The sequence below is a fragment of the Panthera pardus genome, unplaced genomic scaffold, assembly GCF_024362965.1.
Source record: "Panthera pardus isolate Hobbes unplaced genomic scaffold, ASM2436296v1 HiC_scaffold_7, whole genome shotgun sequence".
Lineage (NCBI taxonomy): Eukaryota > Metazoa > Chordata > Mammalia > Carnivora > Felidae > Panthera > Panthera pardus.
In genome coordinates this window covers 66,824,706-66,843,013 of record NW_026527002.1, presented here as the reverse complement: position 1 = coordinate 66,843,013, position 18,308 = coordinate 66,824,706, and the positions used below count along the sequence as shown (strand labels likewise).

At 49.9% G+C, this 18,308-nt stretch overlaps 2 protein-coding genes across 11 annotated transcripts in view; one reads left to right on the top strand and one right to left on the bottom strand.

Moving 5' to 3' along the window:
- MTSS1 (MTSS I-BAR domain containing 1) overlaps positions 1 to 10,389 on the top strand; it is a 165,669-nt gene extending 155,280 nt beyond the window's left edge. For 3 of the 10 annotated variants that reach the window (XM_019459878.2, XM_019459879.2, XM_053896476.1), the window contains 5 exons: positions 2,918 to 3,037; positions 3,895 to 4,089; positions 5,378 to 5,551; positions 5,880 to 6,042; positions 7,449 to 10,389. In XM_019459878.2, coding sequence (XP_019315423.2) covers positions 2,918 to 3,037; positions 3,895 to 4,089; positions 5,378 to 5,551; positions 5,880 to 6,042; positions 7,449 to 8,149 — 1,353 coding nt within the window. In that variant the 3' untranslated portion in view covers positions 8,150 to 10,389. The remainder of the gene's footprint in view (positions 1 to 2,917; positions 3,038 to 3,894; positions 4,090 to 5,377; positions 5,552 to 5,879; positions 6,043 to 7,448) is intronic. The other 7 variants (XM_019459883.2, XM_019459884.2, XM_019459881.2 and 4 more) reach the window with 4 other exon arrangements.
- Positions 10,390 to 11,152: 763 nt separating this feature from the next.
- On the bottom strand, positions 11,153 to 18,297 carry NDUFB9 (NADH:ubiquinone oxidoreductase subunit B9). Its single transcript, XM_019459898.2, has 4 exons — positions 18,148 to 18,297; positions 15,062 to 15,254; positions 14,375 to 14,488; positions 11,153 to 11,384 (listed from the first exon to the last, which is right to left on the bottom strand). The coding sequence occupies exons 1-4, from the start codon at positions 18,246 to 18,248 to the stop codon at positions 11,253 to 11,255; spliced, it is 540 nt and encodes a 179-aa protein (XP_019315443.1). The 5' UTR covers positions 18,249 to 18,297; the 3' UTR covers positions 11,153 to 11,252.
- Positions 18,298 to 18,308: the final 11 nt, after the last annotated feature.

The window sequence follows — 18,308 nt, the reverse complement described above, 5'->3', positions numbered from 1 at the left end:
GTTTGCTTCACAGTCACTGACTACAGTGTCCCCGGCACCACCGCAGGACATGCTCCGTCTGCTATCTGTGCGGCATTGTTATCCCTGTTTTGCTGTGGAAACAGACGCTCAGAGATGTGACTTACCCAAGCTGCACAATTATCTGACCTGCAGGTTGGGGACCTGGAACAAGGGTTTCTGGCGAGCAGTCCAGAGTCCTTTCTGTTCTGTCTCAGCCGTGAGGTGTCCCTGGGAGAGTGTTTGGGGGAACACTTCGTGTAGAGCAAGCAGCTGAAGTATTTTGGGAATTTAAGCCAGACGGTTCCTTGCCTGATGTGTCTGACGTTGGTGAACCCGGAGGTTCTCAGCTCAGTGGTCCCTCTGGCATTTTCCAGCTGTCCCAGGAGACTGTGGCCTCTCTCTGTCTTTGTGGGAGAGAGACTTCATTTCAAACAGAGACATTCCGGGCCAAGGGCCACGACTTTGAGTTCTAATGTGCTTGTCCTAGCTGGGGTGCTTTGGCTGGGTCCGAAAGGTGTCACCTGCCCGTCCCCCGCCATGCGGCAGAGCTAAACCATACCTGTGTGTCTTGAAAGCAGAGTGTGAATGGTTGAAAGGAAAACAGGAATTTGCGATTCTTCCAAGGCTATTCTAATGTGCAGCCTAATTCTGTGTGTGTTTTGAATCAACTGACAAATTAACATAGTATTGTGTGCTGACACTCCTTTCTAAAAAAAAGAGAGGCCACGTGCTCCAGCCTCCCTGACAAAGACTGTGTGTGGATCAGGCTGAAGTGAGCGTTTCTGCCTCCGGTAATGTCGAGGGAAGCAGAAGTCGGCATGTGGGATTTACTTAAATCTGAAAGCTGGTGCCCAAGTTGCTTGGCTGGCAACTCTAGGGTACTCTAGGGTAGTTTTAATAGGCTCAGGGATGCTGCAAAATTTAAAACAGAATTCTATTTTTACAAAAAAAAAAAAAAAAGGCGTTACAGCTGCTTATAATTGTAAGGTAGAGGAGAAGTTAAGGAAATTGTACAAATCACATAGGCCAGAGGATCCAGTCTCCCAAAATGTTACCTTTATTTAGGATGAGGAAGGGCACACACATCTCTAAGGGGAAGGAGCCCTTCCTTTCTCTCCTCGGTCACGTGGGTCTCAACCAGTGCCAAGTGATGAAATGTGTTAAGAATTCTCCCATTTTCCTCCACTGTGCCCTTTTCAAATTTAACCTTAATCCACTTGTGCCCAGGAGTGGGACTATGTCTGTTGTGAGGGTCTCGTCCTAGAGCTGTTCATTCCGTGGAGGCAAGAGGTTCTTTAGGAAAAATGAACAGAAGCCAAAAGACATAGGAACCTGCAGTCTTGGAATGGTTTATTGGTTCTTTTTTTCAAGTTGAACATACTTGAATTAGAGGGACCAAAATGAACAGCCCTAGTAAATTATAGTGATAACTGGCCTCTCTGTACACTTTTTTAAGTGCTACATACATAGATGGACACATAGAAAATTTCATTTTCTCTTCCTCTGTTAGATATTAGTGATCCCTCTGCCCAAAATGAAAGAAATTGGAGTTTTAGATTAAGGTTGTGGTTCCTCAACTGAGAAGTGACAGAATCGTAACTTAAATACAAACCCTCAAACTTTGGCTCCGGAACCACCAACCAGACTCTGAGCTTGAGGAGCCATCAGGGCGTCCAGTGGGTAGCGTGTCCTTGCTTTGGTTCTGTGGGGCCCCATGCAGTGGAGTGTCTTCTCGGAGCCTTGCTGCTTGCAGGATGGAGAGCTATAGCTCTGTCCCTTTGCCGGAACCTTTCTTTCTTTGGCTGTGAAGGAGGTGGACACGAACATGACAGAAACGTGAACCTGGCCTCCTTGGCAGTGAATTCAGGAACACTTTGAGGAAGTAAGAGTAGACCCCGGTAGGGTTGGGCTTATTTAAACAAAAGGATGAGCCGGAGATTGGCGTTAGCAGCGAACAGAACTTAAATATCTGGGTGTGCCCGAAGCACTATCTTGGTGCTTATATTGGAAGTTTATATTGGAAGAGATGGTCTTCATCACTCATCCATTCGGTAGTTTTGAGCACCTGTCACGTGCCAGTACAGGACTAGAAAGTTGAGACATAATGGTGAGCCCACGGGCATGGTCCCTGCCCGAGCCGAATGTCAGGAGACTGAGCTGGGGGCACGTACCCCGGCTGACACCAGGCGACTGGCAAGACTGGAGGTGAAATAAAGATCGGCACAAGGACATGTTGTCCCAAGTCAGACCTCCTTTCTGTAATGCCCCAGATCTCTCCAGATGCTCCGTCCCTCCCTAGATGGCCCCTGGAAACATTGCACTGATCTCAAGGCCTCACTGGCCAAACCTCAAAATCATTTCCCAGGCAGAGAAACCTAAAAACCTGCCCTGTGAAGATGCAGCTTCATGGCTGGAAACCACCCTGCATGGGTGCAAAGGCTGCATGTGACACAGGGAGAGGCTGGGGACTGGAGGGGTATGGAGCAGAAGCCCAAGCTGGGTGGTGGTGGTGGAGGGGGTCAGTCCTCAGGCACTAAGTATGCCTGTGCACCTGAGAGATAGCAAAGGCAGGCCTCCCCTGGGACCTCGACTTGTGGCATGAGAAGAAATGCCCAAAGGAACACGGGGAGTCTCACTGACCAGTGCCAGGCACACACTAGACACACACACACACATCAGGGTCCTGGGGGGCTGACCATCTGGCAGGTGTCTCATGCTGCTTTTCGAGGGCTTGAAAGCCTCTGTGTGGGTGCAGCTTTGGCAAAGGGGAAAAAATAACCCTAACCCTCTGCTTCTCTCATCCTTCCCTCTTCTGTGTATATGTCTGTCTCTCTCTCTGTGCGTGCACTTCCCCACCCCATCTTCTTGTTTTGATTTCCTGTTACTTTTGGTGGCATGTGGTCCCTCCCTGCTGCAGAACTCGTCCAGCTCGGCCTCCTCTGAAGCCTCCGAAACCTGCCAGTCCGTGAGCGAGTGCAGCTCGCCCACCTCAGTCAGCTCAGGCTCCACCATGGGCGCCTGGGCGTCCACAGAGAAGGTGACCGGCTGGGCCCCGGCCACCGTGGCCAACCCCTCCTCCCCTGCCCCCCACCTACCGTCACTGTCACCACCAGGACCTTGAAACTCAAAATCTACAAAATGCATCCCAGGAGCAGTCCCTTTTGGGGCCAGAGAGAGGGACAAGGCTGAGGGCTTTTTCTTGAAAGGGTGCCTGGCTCCTGGGCAATGACCTTGCAGTGTCCTGAGGGAGAGGAAGGGGTATGGGGAGCTCGGAGGTGGAAGGCTCCTTCTCAGAAGTGTCGTGCGCTCATCTGTCCCCCCTCCCCCTCCCAAGTACCCCACCCACCGTGGCCTCCTTGTTGCGGTACCATCGGAGGAGGACATCTCACTGCATCAGAGGCTGTGCGCTTTTCTGCCTTTTAGTTCGCCAACCCCTCCTCCCCCTTCACCCCGATTTGGATTCTGCTCCTGAACAGTGTGATGATTTCAGAAACCCAGAATGAACAGTTTTCAGTTGTTGCTTGGGAATGTTTTAAATTTGCATAATGAGATGAACAAATCATTATCACCGTGAAATTAAGCTCCATTGGTTATAAATCATCCAAAACCATTGAGAACGCCAAAAAGTTAAGGACACCGATCAATTTCCACACTACTCTAAAATGTAGATAAATTATTTGCTTGACTGAACACTTCTTGCCGTCCAGTATGTGTTCTTTGCCCCGTGGCCCTTCCTCTGGCACCACGGATCATCCAGGAGCGGCTTGTTTTATTTATAAATACTCAGGTCTCCCTCCTCCCTTGAATGTCAATGCCATCTTGTACCTCCACACTCATCCTGTTATATTAATTTTATTTTCCTCCCCCCCCCTTTTTTGTTTGTTTTGTTTCCAGTTGTCTAACGGGTTTTCTCACTGTAGTTTGCCAAGTGAGTCCCATGTGGGGCCCGTGGGGGCAAGCCTTTCCCCTCATTGCCTGCCTGCCTCCCGCCTGCTCCCTCGGGTCACCTCTGTCCACCTTCCAGACTACGCTCATTATTACACCATTGGGCCCGGCATGTTCCCGTCATCTCAGATCCCTAGCTGGAAGGTTTGTGTCTCTCCTCCCTCCTCTCTTTCCCTCCTCCCCCTTCATGGCTCTGTGCTCCCCCCTCTTCTGTCCCACGGTCCTCATCCTGACCCCCCCCCCTTGCCCCTTCCTTCCACACTCTGCCTTCCTCCCCATATAACACCTCTCCCTAAGAAAATTCCCGCTGGGAAGAACCAAAAAGCAGCAGGCAGATCTGAGATAGAAATGTCCACGTGGAGCGGAGCTGGGCGAGGCTCCCTTTCAGAAACATTCATTCGGCCCGGTTAGAGGTGGTTAGACGGTGATGCCAGACATGGCCTTGCAGGGCCGGCAGGCAGTTCTACACTGTTGGGGCCACCGCAGGGTGTCACTGTTACCAGGGGCTGGGAGGGACTGCCCTTCTCCACCATGTGCCTCAGACTTGTCCCTGGAGTCCCTTATTGGGCCATGGTAACGGAACCATAATCCAAACTATGTTTTTGGCTTATCATCATGTTTTATCTTCAGTGTGAATGCAGACTTTATTTTTAGTCTCATTTGTTTTATATTAAAACATGTTTGCTTTAATATAAAAGCAAAGTTTTAAAATTATTTCCTAGCGAGTCCAATTGATGGCCGGGAGGATATCCTACAAGGAGGTGCCCCGAATTTGAATCGCAGGTTAGCCTAGGCTGTGGCATCTAGAGCAGGTCTTGGCTTAACCCCTCACAGGTAGTGTGGTCCCCTCAGGCTCCTCAGGGTCTTCCTGCTGACCCCAGAGGCCTGCCTTTCCTATGTGAGGGCCTCAGAGGGCACATCCTGCGGGCCCTTGGTGGGGGGTCCAGTATCCAGGAAGTGGAGGTTCAGCCTCCGAGCGAGGCTGAATTCCTTTAGTGCCTCCTGGTGGCCACTTCACTCAAGTGAAGACATTTGGGCTGCTGGGGGAGAGAGGGTTCCTTCAGACATCAGAAGTGGGGGGCGCTGTCCCTGGGGATTGGGTCTCCACTGGCTGGTGCCTTCGGACACCTTAGACAGTTGGTCAGCCGTTAGGTGGCTGAGTCTCCCACAGGTACCCACCTGCCTGGTTGTTGAGGGCTTTTCATCTTTGGGCAGATATGAGGAAAGGGGAGGCACCCGGGGGGCCCCCAAAGGATTTTCCACTGCCTTCTTTTCGAGCCGGCTGAGGACATAGAAGGGCCTGCTGGCCTGTCCTAGCCTGAGCTGCCCCTACCGGGGCCAGCTGCCGTCTGCGGGCAGCTGTCCGGAGGGTTCTGCGGCCCTCCACGTGGAGGCCGAGGCCCTGGTGCTTGACCACACTTGTTCTACTTAGGACTGGGCCAAGCCAGGACCTTATGATCAGCCCCTGGTGAACACCCTACAGCGCCGCAAGGAGAAGCGGGAGCCGGACCCCAATGGAGGAGGATCCACTGCTGTGGGTGGTGCGCCTGCAGCTGCCGAGGAAGCTCAGAGACCACGGAGCATGACCGTGTCAGCTGCCACCAGGGTGACGCTTTTATTCTCTGCCCTCTAGACCTGGCCAGCAGCAGGGGGCCGAGTCAGCCTTGCAGCTGGCAGGACCTGAGCCCTGTTCCCCCCGCCCCAACCCCGAACTTCCTGCACCCCCGGGGAAAAGCCTTGTATTGACATCAGACTGGTAGAACTTTCTAGAGCCCGGGTAGGACCCGTAGATGGGTGATGTTCGCGGGAGCAGAATAGGAGCACTACGGAGGCTCCCACTTGCAGGAGTATGCGGAAAGGCTCTGGGGACACCGGACAGGGGATTCACGGCCCCTGTGGCTTGTCTGTGTCTCTCTCGTTCCTCCCGCGTGCAGCCTGGTGAGGAGATGGAGGCTTGCGAGGAACTGGCGCTGGCCCTGTCGCGGGGCCTCCAGCTGGACACGCAGAGGAGCAGCCGGGACTCGCTCCAGTGCTCCAGCGGCTACAGCACGCAGACGACCACCCCATGCTGCTCTGAGGACACCATCCCCTCCCAAGGTACGAGGCGGTCCGGGGCTTCCTGAGCATTGGCAGGTGAGGAGAAGGGGTGCCCTCCCTGCCGGGACGAGGCAGAAGAAGGAGCACAGCGTCAGCCCTGGCCAGCAGACCCGCTTCAGAGCCACTGTCATCCTCTGGGCATGCTCGGGAGAGCTGGCCTGTAGTGAGCGGGTAGCTGCCACGTCCGGTGACCGGACTTTTGCAGCTTCTCCCGTGTCTCACCATCCGGGTGCAGGATAGCTCCCAGGGTGAACTCAGATGCCGCGAATGACAATCAGGTCATTTGTGTTGCAGCACTTGGTGCTAAGCGCTCTCTTTTCCCATTTAAGCTTATGGTGGTACGGATTCTCGCCCTCGTTTTACGCATCGGACAGCGAGGCTCAGTACCTCGCCCAAACAATTAATGAGCAGCCCTGGGCTTGAACCTCAGTTCTGAAGGCCCGAGTTCTTCACCTATTCCAGCCAACTCTTCTACTAACCCCGCCCCCCTCACCACAGCACACGCAGGCCAGCAAGATGGTGGCCGGGGCTAGGGCGCAGCTGGGGGAGTTGAGCAAACGTATTTGCGGTCCACTGGCCAGAACTTCTAGGACTAAGTGGGTCTCAGCGAAAGGCCGTTTTGCTGTCCAGGGGACATCGGGCAATGTCCAGAGACATTTTTGGTTGTCACCCATGGAGGGGGTGCTGCTGACATCTAGTAGATGGTCAGGGATGCCGCTAAACGTCGTGTAATGCACAGCACGGCCCCCTGTCCCCGCAACAAACCTTTCGCCTGGCCCCAGATGCCGGGGGGGCTGCTGTTCAGAAACCCGCTCAAAGACGTTCACTCTGTGTGCTTCTGCCTCCCGTGTGACCCCAGTGTTGAGAGCACATACACACACCTCGCGCCTGTCTTTGTACCTGTTTTTAGGGGCTCGTTGCCAGTAGCTCCGTTCTTTTTCCAGCCTTCGCCTGGCGAGTCCCTTATGAGAGAGTAAGGCCTGCGATCGTCTAAGGGTTGTTTCTCTTGTCAAATTCCGGGCTGGAGGGTCTATGGAGTTTCTTTCCTCTTCCCGCTCACCTCCTTTATTCCTCCCAGAGCAACTGGGTGGGTAGCCCTGATGTAGCCCGGCCTTCGGGCATGCTTCACCGCTCAACAGGATCGCGTGTGTGCTGTGACGTCCAGCCCCGTTCTAGGGCCCAGGATTACATCGGGAGCAGGACGAAGATCCCTGCCTGGTGGCGGGGTTGGGGGGGGAGTTCTCAGACGTTGGGGGCCTCTAAGGACGGTGTGGAGATTGGGGGAGGTGCTTGGGATGAGGCTGTGGGTAAAGCACCTGGCCTCTCGTGCCTTTTGTCCTCTAGCACAAAAGAATCAAAAAACAAAGCTGCTGCCTTGGAGATTCCTAATCAAATCTTATCATCAGTTTCAGATTATGATTATTTCTCTGTAAGCGGTGACCAGGAGGCAGACCAGCAGGAGTTTGACAAATCATCCACCATTCCGAGAAACAGTGACATCAGCCAGTCTTACCGACGGATGTTCCAAGCCAAGCGCCCGGCCTCAACTGCTGGCCTCCCCACCACCCTCGGACCTGCTATGGTCACCCCAGGGGTTGCAACCATCCGACGGACCCCCTCCACCAAGCCTTCTGTCCGCCGGGGGACCATCGGAGCCGGTCCCATCCCCATCAAGACACCCGTGATCCCTGTCAAGACCCCAACCGTCCCAGACCTCCCCGGGGTGCTGCCGGCACCTCCGGATGGGCCAGAGGAGAGGGGTGAGCACAGCCCCGAGTCGCCCTCTGTGGGTGAGGGCCCCCAGGGTGTCACCAGCATGCCCTCCTCAATGTGGAGTGGCCAAGCCTCCGTCAACCCTCCTCTTCCAGGCCCGAAGCCCAGTATCCCCGAGGAGCACAGACAGGCGATTCCAGAAAGCGAGGCCGAAGACCAGGAAAGGGATCCCTCAAGTGCCACTGCTTCCCCAGGCCAGATTCCAGAGAGTGACGCTGCAGACCCGAGCCCGAGAGATACTCCGCAAGGGGAAGACATGCTGAACGCCATCCGAAGGGGCGTGAAACTGAAGAAGACCACCACAAACGACCGCTCAGCCCCTCGCTTCTCGTAGGCTCGCTTAGGCTCCCAAGAAATGCTGCCAGTGGGGAAGGAACTGTTTAATTCATAAAACCTAATTTGTCTCGATCCATTCCAATCTGTAATCAAACAAAAGATTTTGTAGGCAACTCAGAATACAGCTCTTTTGAAAGTACTCGACACCTTTAGCTAAGAATTAAAAGCAACATACGTAACTGACATAACTTTGATCTTTTAATTTGTAAATATTGACAGTTTTCTTTCTGCACATTTTAATCTTAGTTTCCCTTTTGATTTTTCTGAAGGTGCCAAATTCCATTTAACTTTTTTACAAGTCTTTGTAAAATTTTAAATGCATAATGGGGGGGGGTGGTCGGGGCAGGGGAACCACGAAGTAGTTAATTTCAGAAAAAAGGATAACTATACTTCGCTTTTTCTTTTCTCTCTTTTCTTTTTCCTGCAAGCTTTTGTAGATGCATTGTTAGTAGTCTGGCTTAGAAGCAAATTCAAGTTATTTTAATGTACAAACAAAATGGATAAAGGGGTAAAATCTTCACTTAAATGTAGTATGTTCTGGCTGAGAAAAGCAGGAGTAACAATTGATGAGCAATATTCAGAGCGAAGTGAATCTGGAAATGGTAGACTCTGTTGGGATTGGGGGGAGGGCCGTGGGAGGGGCACACTGTCAACATAGCCGATCCTGTTAACATTTAAGAGTAGCCTTGTAGGTTGAATTTCTAGTATCTTCATGGTAAATGCATCCGAACAAGCCATACTGGATTACAGTGTCTGTTTCTGTAGGGTGTTTAAGGACTTCCTTTCTCCCACGATTCCTCTTGACTGCACAGCACCCACCTCCAATCCCGTGCATGCTGCTGCCGCCGGTTAGACCTAGAACCCCCCACTTCAGTTACTCGTCTCTTGTACCCACTTTCATGGGATCCAAATACGTCCAAAAAGGGTAAGGCAGTTTTAAAAATGTGAAGAACATTTTAAAATGATGAGAGCAGGGAATTCTTAGATATAGCAAATAAATGCCTTTTACTTAACTGTGCCCAGCAGGCTGGGCGCGTTGAAAAGCCCAAATATTTTGAAAAAACTCGAGCGGATTTAACAAGGGTAACCAGCTTGGAATCTAGCAACTTGCCAATGTGTTTACCAATCTGGGGGCTTGTTTTTCTTATCTTCTTTTCAACAAATGGCAGTGAATTGGCATCATACCGAACATTGAAGAGAGGAGGATTTATTTATTGTCACTGGGAATCTGGCCACTATACTTACTGTCCCTTTTTTTGTATTCTAGGTAATGTTTTTGGAATGGATTTATGTCTTTTCTTCCTTTAAGTGAAAGTTCGATTTGTTCTAATGCCCATTCCCTAAAGCCAACAGAGATTTGTAGGTTTAAGAGGGATCTTGTTTGGAGAAGACAGCCGGGTTTGAAAAAACCAAGCAGGTCCCTTAAGCAATTGGGGTCCGTTCCTCTGAACGAATAGGAGCTTGGTGGGTCCCCCAGACCCTGCAGGTTTCTGTTGGCTCTAATCTTCAATTACATAATCTTATGCTTTAATACATAAGTGCATTGGATGTGAGAGTAACGTACCTGTATAGTCACTGTTCTGTATATTAACACTTAACACTGCTGTGATTGCTCAAGGGCATTTTATGTTACGGCTTTAAAGCAAAGGCATGATTATTAGAAACTATTTAAGCTTTTTTTTCTTTGAAAAACAAGCTCCTTCTACAGAATATAAGCAACAGTAGTGCCTGTGGTTTAGCCCACCAATCTTGATGACTAAAAGTAGCTGATGCATTGTGCATATGATGCTTGAGATGGTTTTTGCAAAAGCAGAAATCACTGCAAGGTAATTACAATAGATAAAAGTGGTATTTTAAACCTTCGAAATAAATGGATGGGACTGTACCTTGGTACAGCTTTTCACGTGTTTAGTTTTTAAACGTTAGTATAATCTGAATAAATTTAATATAAAATGTTGCCAAATTCAATGTAGAAAGAATGTGACAAAACACCTTGGGTAGTTCTGTTTGTGTTTTTGCATATTGTAAAAGCAGTGTCACAGCTAAAAATAAAGAAATCGTTTCTCAAGGTAAATTATTGTGGTTTAGTTGCTAGTTTGTACTGAGAGTTGACCTCTCCCTGTGCAGTTTTTTGTTCTAAACTTGTATAAATAACAATCGTGTAATGTGTCTCCCTTCTACCTTGTAACAATTGCTTCAGCCTACATTATAAATAAAGAACCACTAGAAAACAAAAAACGGTATTTCAAGACTTATTAAAACTCAGCTGCAAGTCTTAGCTGTTAGAAGACACCCGGAGACTCCGGTTGGGCTTACTCAGAACACCCACAGAACGTTCTTTTTGTGATGGCCGTGAACCCCCGAGAACACGCGTTGCCTCAATCGATGAACTATTTGAACACAGTTCTAATGAGCTATCACAAACTAAAAGCAGGTGGGTTGGCTGATGATGGTAAAAATGGCTCTAGCTTTTAGAGAAGCTTCTTCCAACATATAAAGAGTGCTGCTGTCCCCTTCCCTGTGACAATCCAGGCCACAGGAGAGGAAGCAAGGCTGGAACACTGCCTCCAAAACAGGTGTCACAGTTTCAGATTGGACCCTTTCACTGCAACCCCCAAACCTCCAATCCTGCGTGAACCCCGCAAACTCCATCATACTTATTTGAGTGTGTGCTGCTTCGAGGTTTTCTTTTAACCACCTAAAATCTCATTCGTGGCACCTTTAGAAAACCAAAAATGGTATCTCAAGTCCTCAATCCTCACACCCCTTCCCTAGACTTCGTATTGCAGCCCCTGAGCCTTCAGCTGGAGTCTGTAACTCTTCTTCAGAGTAACTCCTGTATCTGGTTCTGTGCAGCTGTCCCTGATGATACGCGCTATCGACAGGGCTCCCCGGGGCAGAGGACACTTGACCACACTCCGCATACTTCTGGCACAGGTGGTAGGAGACGACAGCGGCACAGCCACTTGGTGTCACGTTAACGCGCAGAGGAACACATCGGTCACACCACATGGAGTTATTTTTATTACGGCACGTGTGTGCCCGTTCTGTAACTTATTTCACTTGCAAGCGTGACAGGCGAGGCGTCTGTCTCTCTCTCTCTACATGGGCCGCTCCCGGGGCCTGGTCACAATATGCCACCACAGGGGGGGCAAATCGCCTTCCTTTCGGGCCGGGGGCAAAGCTTCAGTGTTGGGACCACCGAGTGGGGTTTCCTCCTGCAGCTGCTTGACCTAGAAGGGGGAAGGGAGGAACAAGTAGAGTCAAACTGACTGGACAATGTGAAGTATCTGCTTTGAATCTGTGTCACATTTACATGCTTTCTGGCTCTCACTACTGCAAAGGGTTTTTTATATATACCTGCCTTATTTTTATACCCACAGTTTAACTCAGAGAAACAATTCTCCTTAAAGGTTTTCCCATTCTTAAAACAGCAGAGCCAAGAAACCCTCTGCCCCTGTCCCTTACTCATTAAGCAAAATTGCGACAATTACCCCTTGTTATGGTCCCCCCACCTGTACTCCCTAAAAAGACATTTTTGTGTCTCAGCTGAGAGCTCTCCAAAAGCACCATTAGGAAACCTTAATTCTTCTATGTTAGAGATGTTCATTTTAAAGCCCCCCAAGTAGCAACCAGAACAAGATATAAAGTGAAATCACACGTGAAAACGTGCTCCATTCTGCCTGATGTTGTCCAGTCACCCCCCGGTTCCAGAGACCTCCAAGACTATCCCTGTCCTGACAGAGGACATGTAAGAGACCCACTCGCCAGAGCCATGATTTTCTGGAACTTCCTTCAGAAAAAGTTCTGGATTGTGGGTGACCGGCGCCTCCAGCATGTGTGCTGTTTAATCATGTCAGGCGGACGAGGTAAAGGGAGAACGTTTCTATGGAGGGGTCACCGGTGACTGACTGCAGAATGAACCTACTGCTCTCCATGAGTAAGTACACCTCTGCCCCCTTTCCCAAAGAGGAGACATCCCTTAGCAAACACTGCCCTCCCTGGTCACAATGACTTTCTTTACACTCCGCCTTGGCCAAGGACTTCCTGCCGTCAACATCCTGGACCTTATCACGAGCACCCATATGACTGTTGAATCATGAATCAGATATCCCACTATACAAACACAGTGCCCCTCTCCGGCTCGTGCTTAAATGTCCCTTTGAAGATGCTCTTGAAACTCAAGAGATGGCCGGTTCACAGACCTCCTGACCCAGCTTGCCCTTCTCTCTCCACCAGCCTCCTGTCTCCGTGCCTCCTCTACCCACTTAGATCCCACCAGAACAATCACTTGAACAGCCTCTGGTCTTGGGACACTCTCGACTGGACAAACGGTAACCACTCACTTCCAGTCTGCACCAGACCGCCTGTATTGCCAGAAAGAAAAAAATGCTGGCACAACTGCTATCATAACACACGAGCTATTCCCAGCTTCAACTGGGCCTTCACCACCACCTGGCCATCTTCCTATTCCCGGCGTGCTCCTCTCCCGCGGCTACCACATCCTTCCCACATTCTCCAAACAGGCTGCGCCCACTTCATGCCTTCTCCTCCTCGCAAAAAAGAGAAGCCATCCCATACGACTCTCCTTTTCCCGTCACCAAAACTTCTGGCCCAAATGTACTTCCACGCATCTTTCGTCCAATTCTCGTGGAGGCAGAACCCGTTCTCCTTTCAAAGGCCTCCACGTATGCCTGGGATCCCATCCCTATTCTCGAAAGCTTTCCTCCTTGACCTTTTCACCTCGCTTCAATCCCGTCCGTTTCTCTCCCATCCCATCTCCTCATCAGTACACATGCATCCATATTTATCTTAAAAGAAAATAATGCCTCGGTCTCCAGTTCCAGTGAAACTCCTCAAGAATCCCTCGCCCCCAACCCCACAGCTGTCTTCTCTTTTCCACTTGCTCCCACCAGTGCCATTAAACCCTCCAAAAAAGGCTCTCGCCAAGGCCACTAATGCCCTTCCCGTGGCCACAATCTGTGGTCATTATTTCCAGGCGTCACTCTATTCCACTTATAGCAACTTTCGGCGAAGGTGACCAACGCTGACCGGCCATTCCTGAAACACTTTGTCCTGGACTTGCTGTCACCCTTCTCCCCTGCAGGGGGCTCTGCCATCTCCTTTCCTGACCTCCACAGGTGGGAGCGCCTGTGACTTTGCTTGTCTCTCTCCACTCTCTTAAGAATCACATTTCTGTGGCTTTTATTTTTTAATGTTTATCCATTTATTTTTAAGGGAGGGCACAAGCTGGGGAGGGGCAGAGAGAGAGAGGGAGACACAGAATTCGAAGCAGGCTCCAGGCCCTGAGCTGTCAGCACAGAGCCCGATCGATGTGGGGCTCGAACTCAGACCGTGAGATCATGACCTGAGCTGAAGTCGGCCACCCAAACGACTGAGCCATCCAGGTGCCACTCTGTGGCTTTTAAAACAACGGATATGTCACAAATTTCTATTTCAAACTCAAATCTTTCCTTTGAGTTCGCAATTCGTACACCCAAAGTCACCTACTGACATCTGCACTTGGGTCTCACAGTATTCTCAAATTTAACAAACTGAAAACCAAGCGGTTGCTTGTTCCTCTGACACCTGTTTTTCCCTCATCTTCTCTAGCTCAATAAATCATCACCAAACTCCAGGTGTTAAAGCTTGAAACCTGGAACTCATTCTCGATTCCTCCCTGTCCCTCATGCACCCCCTCATGGCTGCATCCAGTCAGCCTTCACGTCCCTCCAAATGACATCCTGAATCGGCCCCTTCCCTATCCGCTGCATCCGCCCTGGTGCAACCCCCAACCGGCCTCTCCATCTCGCCTCCCACCCTCTCCAGCACACCCTTCCCACTATGGCAACGTTCAGCTTTTAAGAACGTAACTCAGACCTCCGCAGTGAAAAGTGTCTGAGGCGCGGGTGGAAAGTTAGGGACAGGCGGGGATGGCAAGCAGGTCGGGCAAAGGACTGAGGAAGAGGAGGGCAGAAGCAAAATAGCAGAAAACCCAGAGACCAGCGACACATTGTCACCTGTTTGCACGAAGCCTGTAAGTGCTACATTTAACACATCTAGGAACATCTAGATATACTAGGAAGTATATCTGGGAGGCAAGGGGCCACGGTGACTGTCATCACCGGAACCTGGGCCTCTGCGCACGGGGAACAAAACCCGAGCGCGCTCCCGTGCCACCCATGCGGGCCAAGCTCTGGGGCGAAAGGCGGGGAGGACTCACCTCCCGCTCCCAGCTCTCCCTCTGCAGCTTCTTCCACTGCTCTCTCTTGGCAAAGTAGTCTGGATACATCGCCTTCTCGGACGGATGCCAGTCGTCTAAGCACCACTCAGGAACCTGTCCGGAGATGAAATCACCGCGTTGGCCCAAGGGAGGCACTGACGTGCCAGCCACAGGGCCTGCCCAGGAGGCAGAAGGCAAAATTGACGGGATATTTTGAAGCACCGCACACACCAGACCGTTTCTGGCACAACGCAGCGAGCAGCAGAGGGCAGCTCAGAGTCAAAGAGCCCAGGGCCGAGAAACCTCAAGGCCAGTCCAAAGAGAGCCGGCACCACTGCTCCCTGACCCGCGCACTCTTCCTGCTACGTGGAATTGTTACCTGTAATTGCTCAGAAATAGTGAGCACAACCCAAATCGGTTACCTTTAAGATGCAAAAGTGGGTGATATACATCAAGTAATTTAGCCCCTTCCTTTGTCAAAAAGATACCGCAAGACTCTGGAGCTGAATTTCGAAAAGAAAAGCCTAAATGTCACCTGGGAGAGAGGAAACAGACACCGCAGAAAAGTATTCACAATTGTCAGAAAGAAGTTGGCCTCCCTGCCCCCCACGGGGCAGGTGGTTTTGGGGCCAAGGGTTCAGGATGGGAGGAACAGAGTCTGCGGCTGCCCCCGCGATGCTCACCCACCTTGTAGCACTCATATCTCTCGTAGGAGGTCCCTCCTGGAGACTCGGGGAAGACGTACGGCTGAGGGTGCTGATTGTGCCAGAATTCTTCCTCTGCCTCCCTCAGCAGTTGGGTGGCCTTCACCATATCCTTTTCATTCTTATGTTCTTCAAACCGAGCTCTCAGCAAACAAGCAAAGTAGCGGTATTTGTCCCTTAAATCAAAATGGTTTTGGAGATTACAAATGTTATCTACTCAACTGAGCAGGATTACTGCCTGACAAGAGGCTGTACTTCCACTAAGCCCTTCTGGTTATGTAGCATGACTACCTGGACCTTCCCCAGGCCCTGCCAATGGAACAGCCACATCGTTAGGACTGCTTCCTCCGCAGTTCCCCTGCCCCCGACAGTGGGGGGAAAAAAACAAAAAACAAAAACCAAAAAACTGTGTTAGGGGCATCCGGGTGGCTCAGCTGGTTAAGCTTCTGACTACAGCTCAGGTCATGATCTCCCGAACTGTAAGTTTGAACCTCGCATTGGGCTCTGTGCTGACAGCTCAGAGCCTGGAGCTGCTTCAGATTCTGTCTCCCTCTCTCTCTGCCCCTCCCCTGCTCACACTCTGTCTCTCTCAAAAATAAACATTAAAAAAAATTTAAAAACACTGTATTAAATACAACCTAACCACTTTCCCTACTTTCTCCTCCAAAAAAAAAAAAAAAAAAAAAAAGAATGCAGATTCAAACAACAAAAAAAGATAATTTGCAAAAGAGAAAAACTATAGCCTCTGTAGGATCATTCAACACGCATTAAATGACAACTTACTGAATTTCCGCCTACTTTGTGCGAGGCACTGTGCTAAATTCTGGAGATACAAAGATGAGTAGGAAGGGAGGTGTTACACAATTATATTGCCTGAATCAGAGACATAGAAGTTTGAATCCTGACTCCAACACTAACTGCAGGATTATAGGCAAATTAAGGTCAGGTTCTAGAAGAAATGGTAGGCAGAGATCATTTAAAGCCTTTCAATAATCCAAGCCACAAATGAGAAGAGCATGAAGCAGGCAACTGTGATGGTAGGAGACAGGAGAAAGACACTTATGCTACAGAATATGAGAGTGTCTGCTAAAATCAAATTGCTTGGGACTAAATCTTAGCTTACTCACCATGTAACCTGGGGGTAATGTCTTTAGGCCATGGGTTCCTCCTCTACAAGTGTTAGTAACGGTACCTAGATCTTAAAGTTATCCTAAAGATCTGACAAACCAAATCATATAAACACACTTCAGACAGTGCCTGGTACCTCCTCTGCTCAATAATGTCAGCTACTAACATTATTACACTGTGGAGAGAATTTACAAAAATCAGTATCCAATTATACACAGCACACAAGTACATGTGTCACTGGCAGAATTGGTAGGTAGAGAGTATTTGAGAACAATTCTAAAACTTAACGCTGAGTGGCTGAATAATGCCATTACTAACAATACCATTAGCTGAGACAGGGAATTTGGGAAAAGGATCAGAATGAGGCAGCAAAGAGTCTGGTTTTAAGGCATTAAGACAAGTTGAGTTTCAAAGAACAAAACAGTTGGAAAACAGCTCTAGAGACAAGCGAGGGTAGGTGGTAACTCAAGTCCTAGATGATTAGATGAGGCTACCTGAAGTATATACACCAATAACCAAGGACCTGGGATGCAACCATGGAGAACAAAGAGCACTGAGGACAAAAGGAGAAAGAAAAGTCCTAAGAGAGGAGGTAAGTCTTAAAAAACGCTGAGTCAATATTATCATAGGAGATGCTTTCATTCTTTCTTCCATGACTATGGACTTTAATATTCCCAGATGCAGGGGAGTCTAGGTGGTTCACTTGGTTATGCATCCAACTCTTGATTTTGACTCAGGTCATGATTTTGCGGCTGGTTAAGTTCAAGCCCCGCATCAGGCTCTGTGCTAACAGTGGGGAGCCTTCTTGGGATTCACTCTCTCTCTCTCTCTCTCTCTCTCTCAAAAATAAATGAATTAAAAAAAAAAAAATCCCAGATGCGATTCAGTGTTACCTGAATCCTTCATCTTTGTAAGACTGATAATTCTCTGTTATCTGTTTACATGTCCATCTTCCCCATTAACCCATGAGCTGCTACAGCGGAGAAAGAGGACTTACTAATTTTTATTTATTCAGTAGCCAGCAAAGAACCTGAAATGCAAATTTTGTCAGATGAATTAATGAGGAACATCAGGGAAGAGACTAACAATTCCACAATTGAGCCTGGCCATCTTTCTGTCTAGCAAAGAGAAGCAGGTCAATGGCTTTCCAATAATCACAAATGTGCGATCTGGGCTTCAAGGATAACCCTCCCCAACTTTTCCAGACCTACTTGGTTTCCCATCATTTAGAGCTTTTTCCCAGAAGCTCTTCTCCTGGGACTAGGCTTTAGGATTCCGATGAGGCCTGGCATCTACACATCTTGGGTTGCCACCCCACCATGCACTGCATCCAGGTCATGAAAATCTGTATGTCTGAAGACTATGTCCTAAGACTACTCTCGGATGGAGAGAGAGAGAAGAAAGAAGAGAATTACATGGCTGGTAAAGAATTATGTGAATGTGAAAATACTGGAAAGGGCTGGATGAAGCTGAAGAGGAAAGCTGACTCGAGGGGTGAGAGACTGATGATGCTTTAGGGTTAGGCACCTGAGTTTTAATCCTGGCCCAGCCACCAGCTGGAGGGACTTGGCAAATTACTCTCCCTGCCTATTTCCTTACCTGCAAAATAAGGCTGAATAATCCCTGACTCCTAGAGTTGTTCTGAGAACTAAAAAACAACGCACATATTACTGTTGCTTATATTAAGAACAAGAAGGTCACGAAGAAAGCTCTTATTTAGTAAGCGCTGGACTTCCATCGGTATTCCTGAACAGAAAACTGAGGCCTAAGCCAGATAAACAACTCTTCAAGGTCTCGCAGCTAGGGGCGACAAGCTTGGATTCGAACTCGGGCCTACGGCCGGCTTCCCACTTTGTCCTCCTTGTCCTTGAGCCGCTCGGTCCCCCGAGGCCTGAGGATCCCCGGGATCCCCTCCCCGCACCCTAGGTCCCCCTCTCCCACCTGTGGACACAATACGACTCCAGGTGGCGCAGCGCCCGCTTATAAAGCCGCAACACCTTCTGCTGGTGGGTCAGGTAGGCACCCGGCGCGCAGAACGCCATGACCGCCCGCTTCCTCCAGCGGCCGCGGGGACTCCCGGGAAGCGGGAGGCCGGGCCAAGG

Bases quoted from the DNA above. Each gene is read 5' to 3' on its own strand.
- NDUFB9 (XM_019459898.2), bottom strand. From the start codon at position 18,248: ATGGCGTTCTGCGCGCCGGGTGCCTACCTGACCCACCAGCAGAAGGTG. The intron at 15,255-18,147 runs GTGGGAGAGGGG...TTTTGATTTAAG, and splicing joins GAGTCGTATTGTGTCCACAG to GGACAAATACCGCTACTTTG. The intron at 14,489-15,061 runs GTGGGTGAGCAT...ATCTCCGGACAG, and splicing joins AGAGATATGAGTGCTACAAG to GTTCCTGAGTGGTGCTTAGA.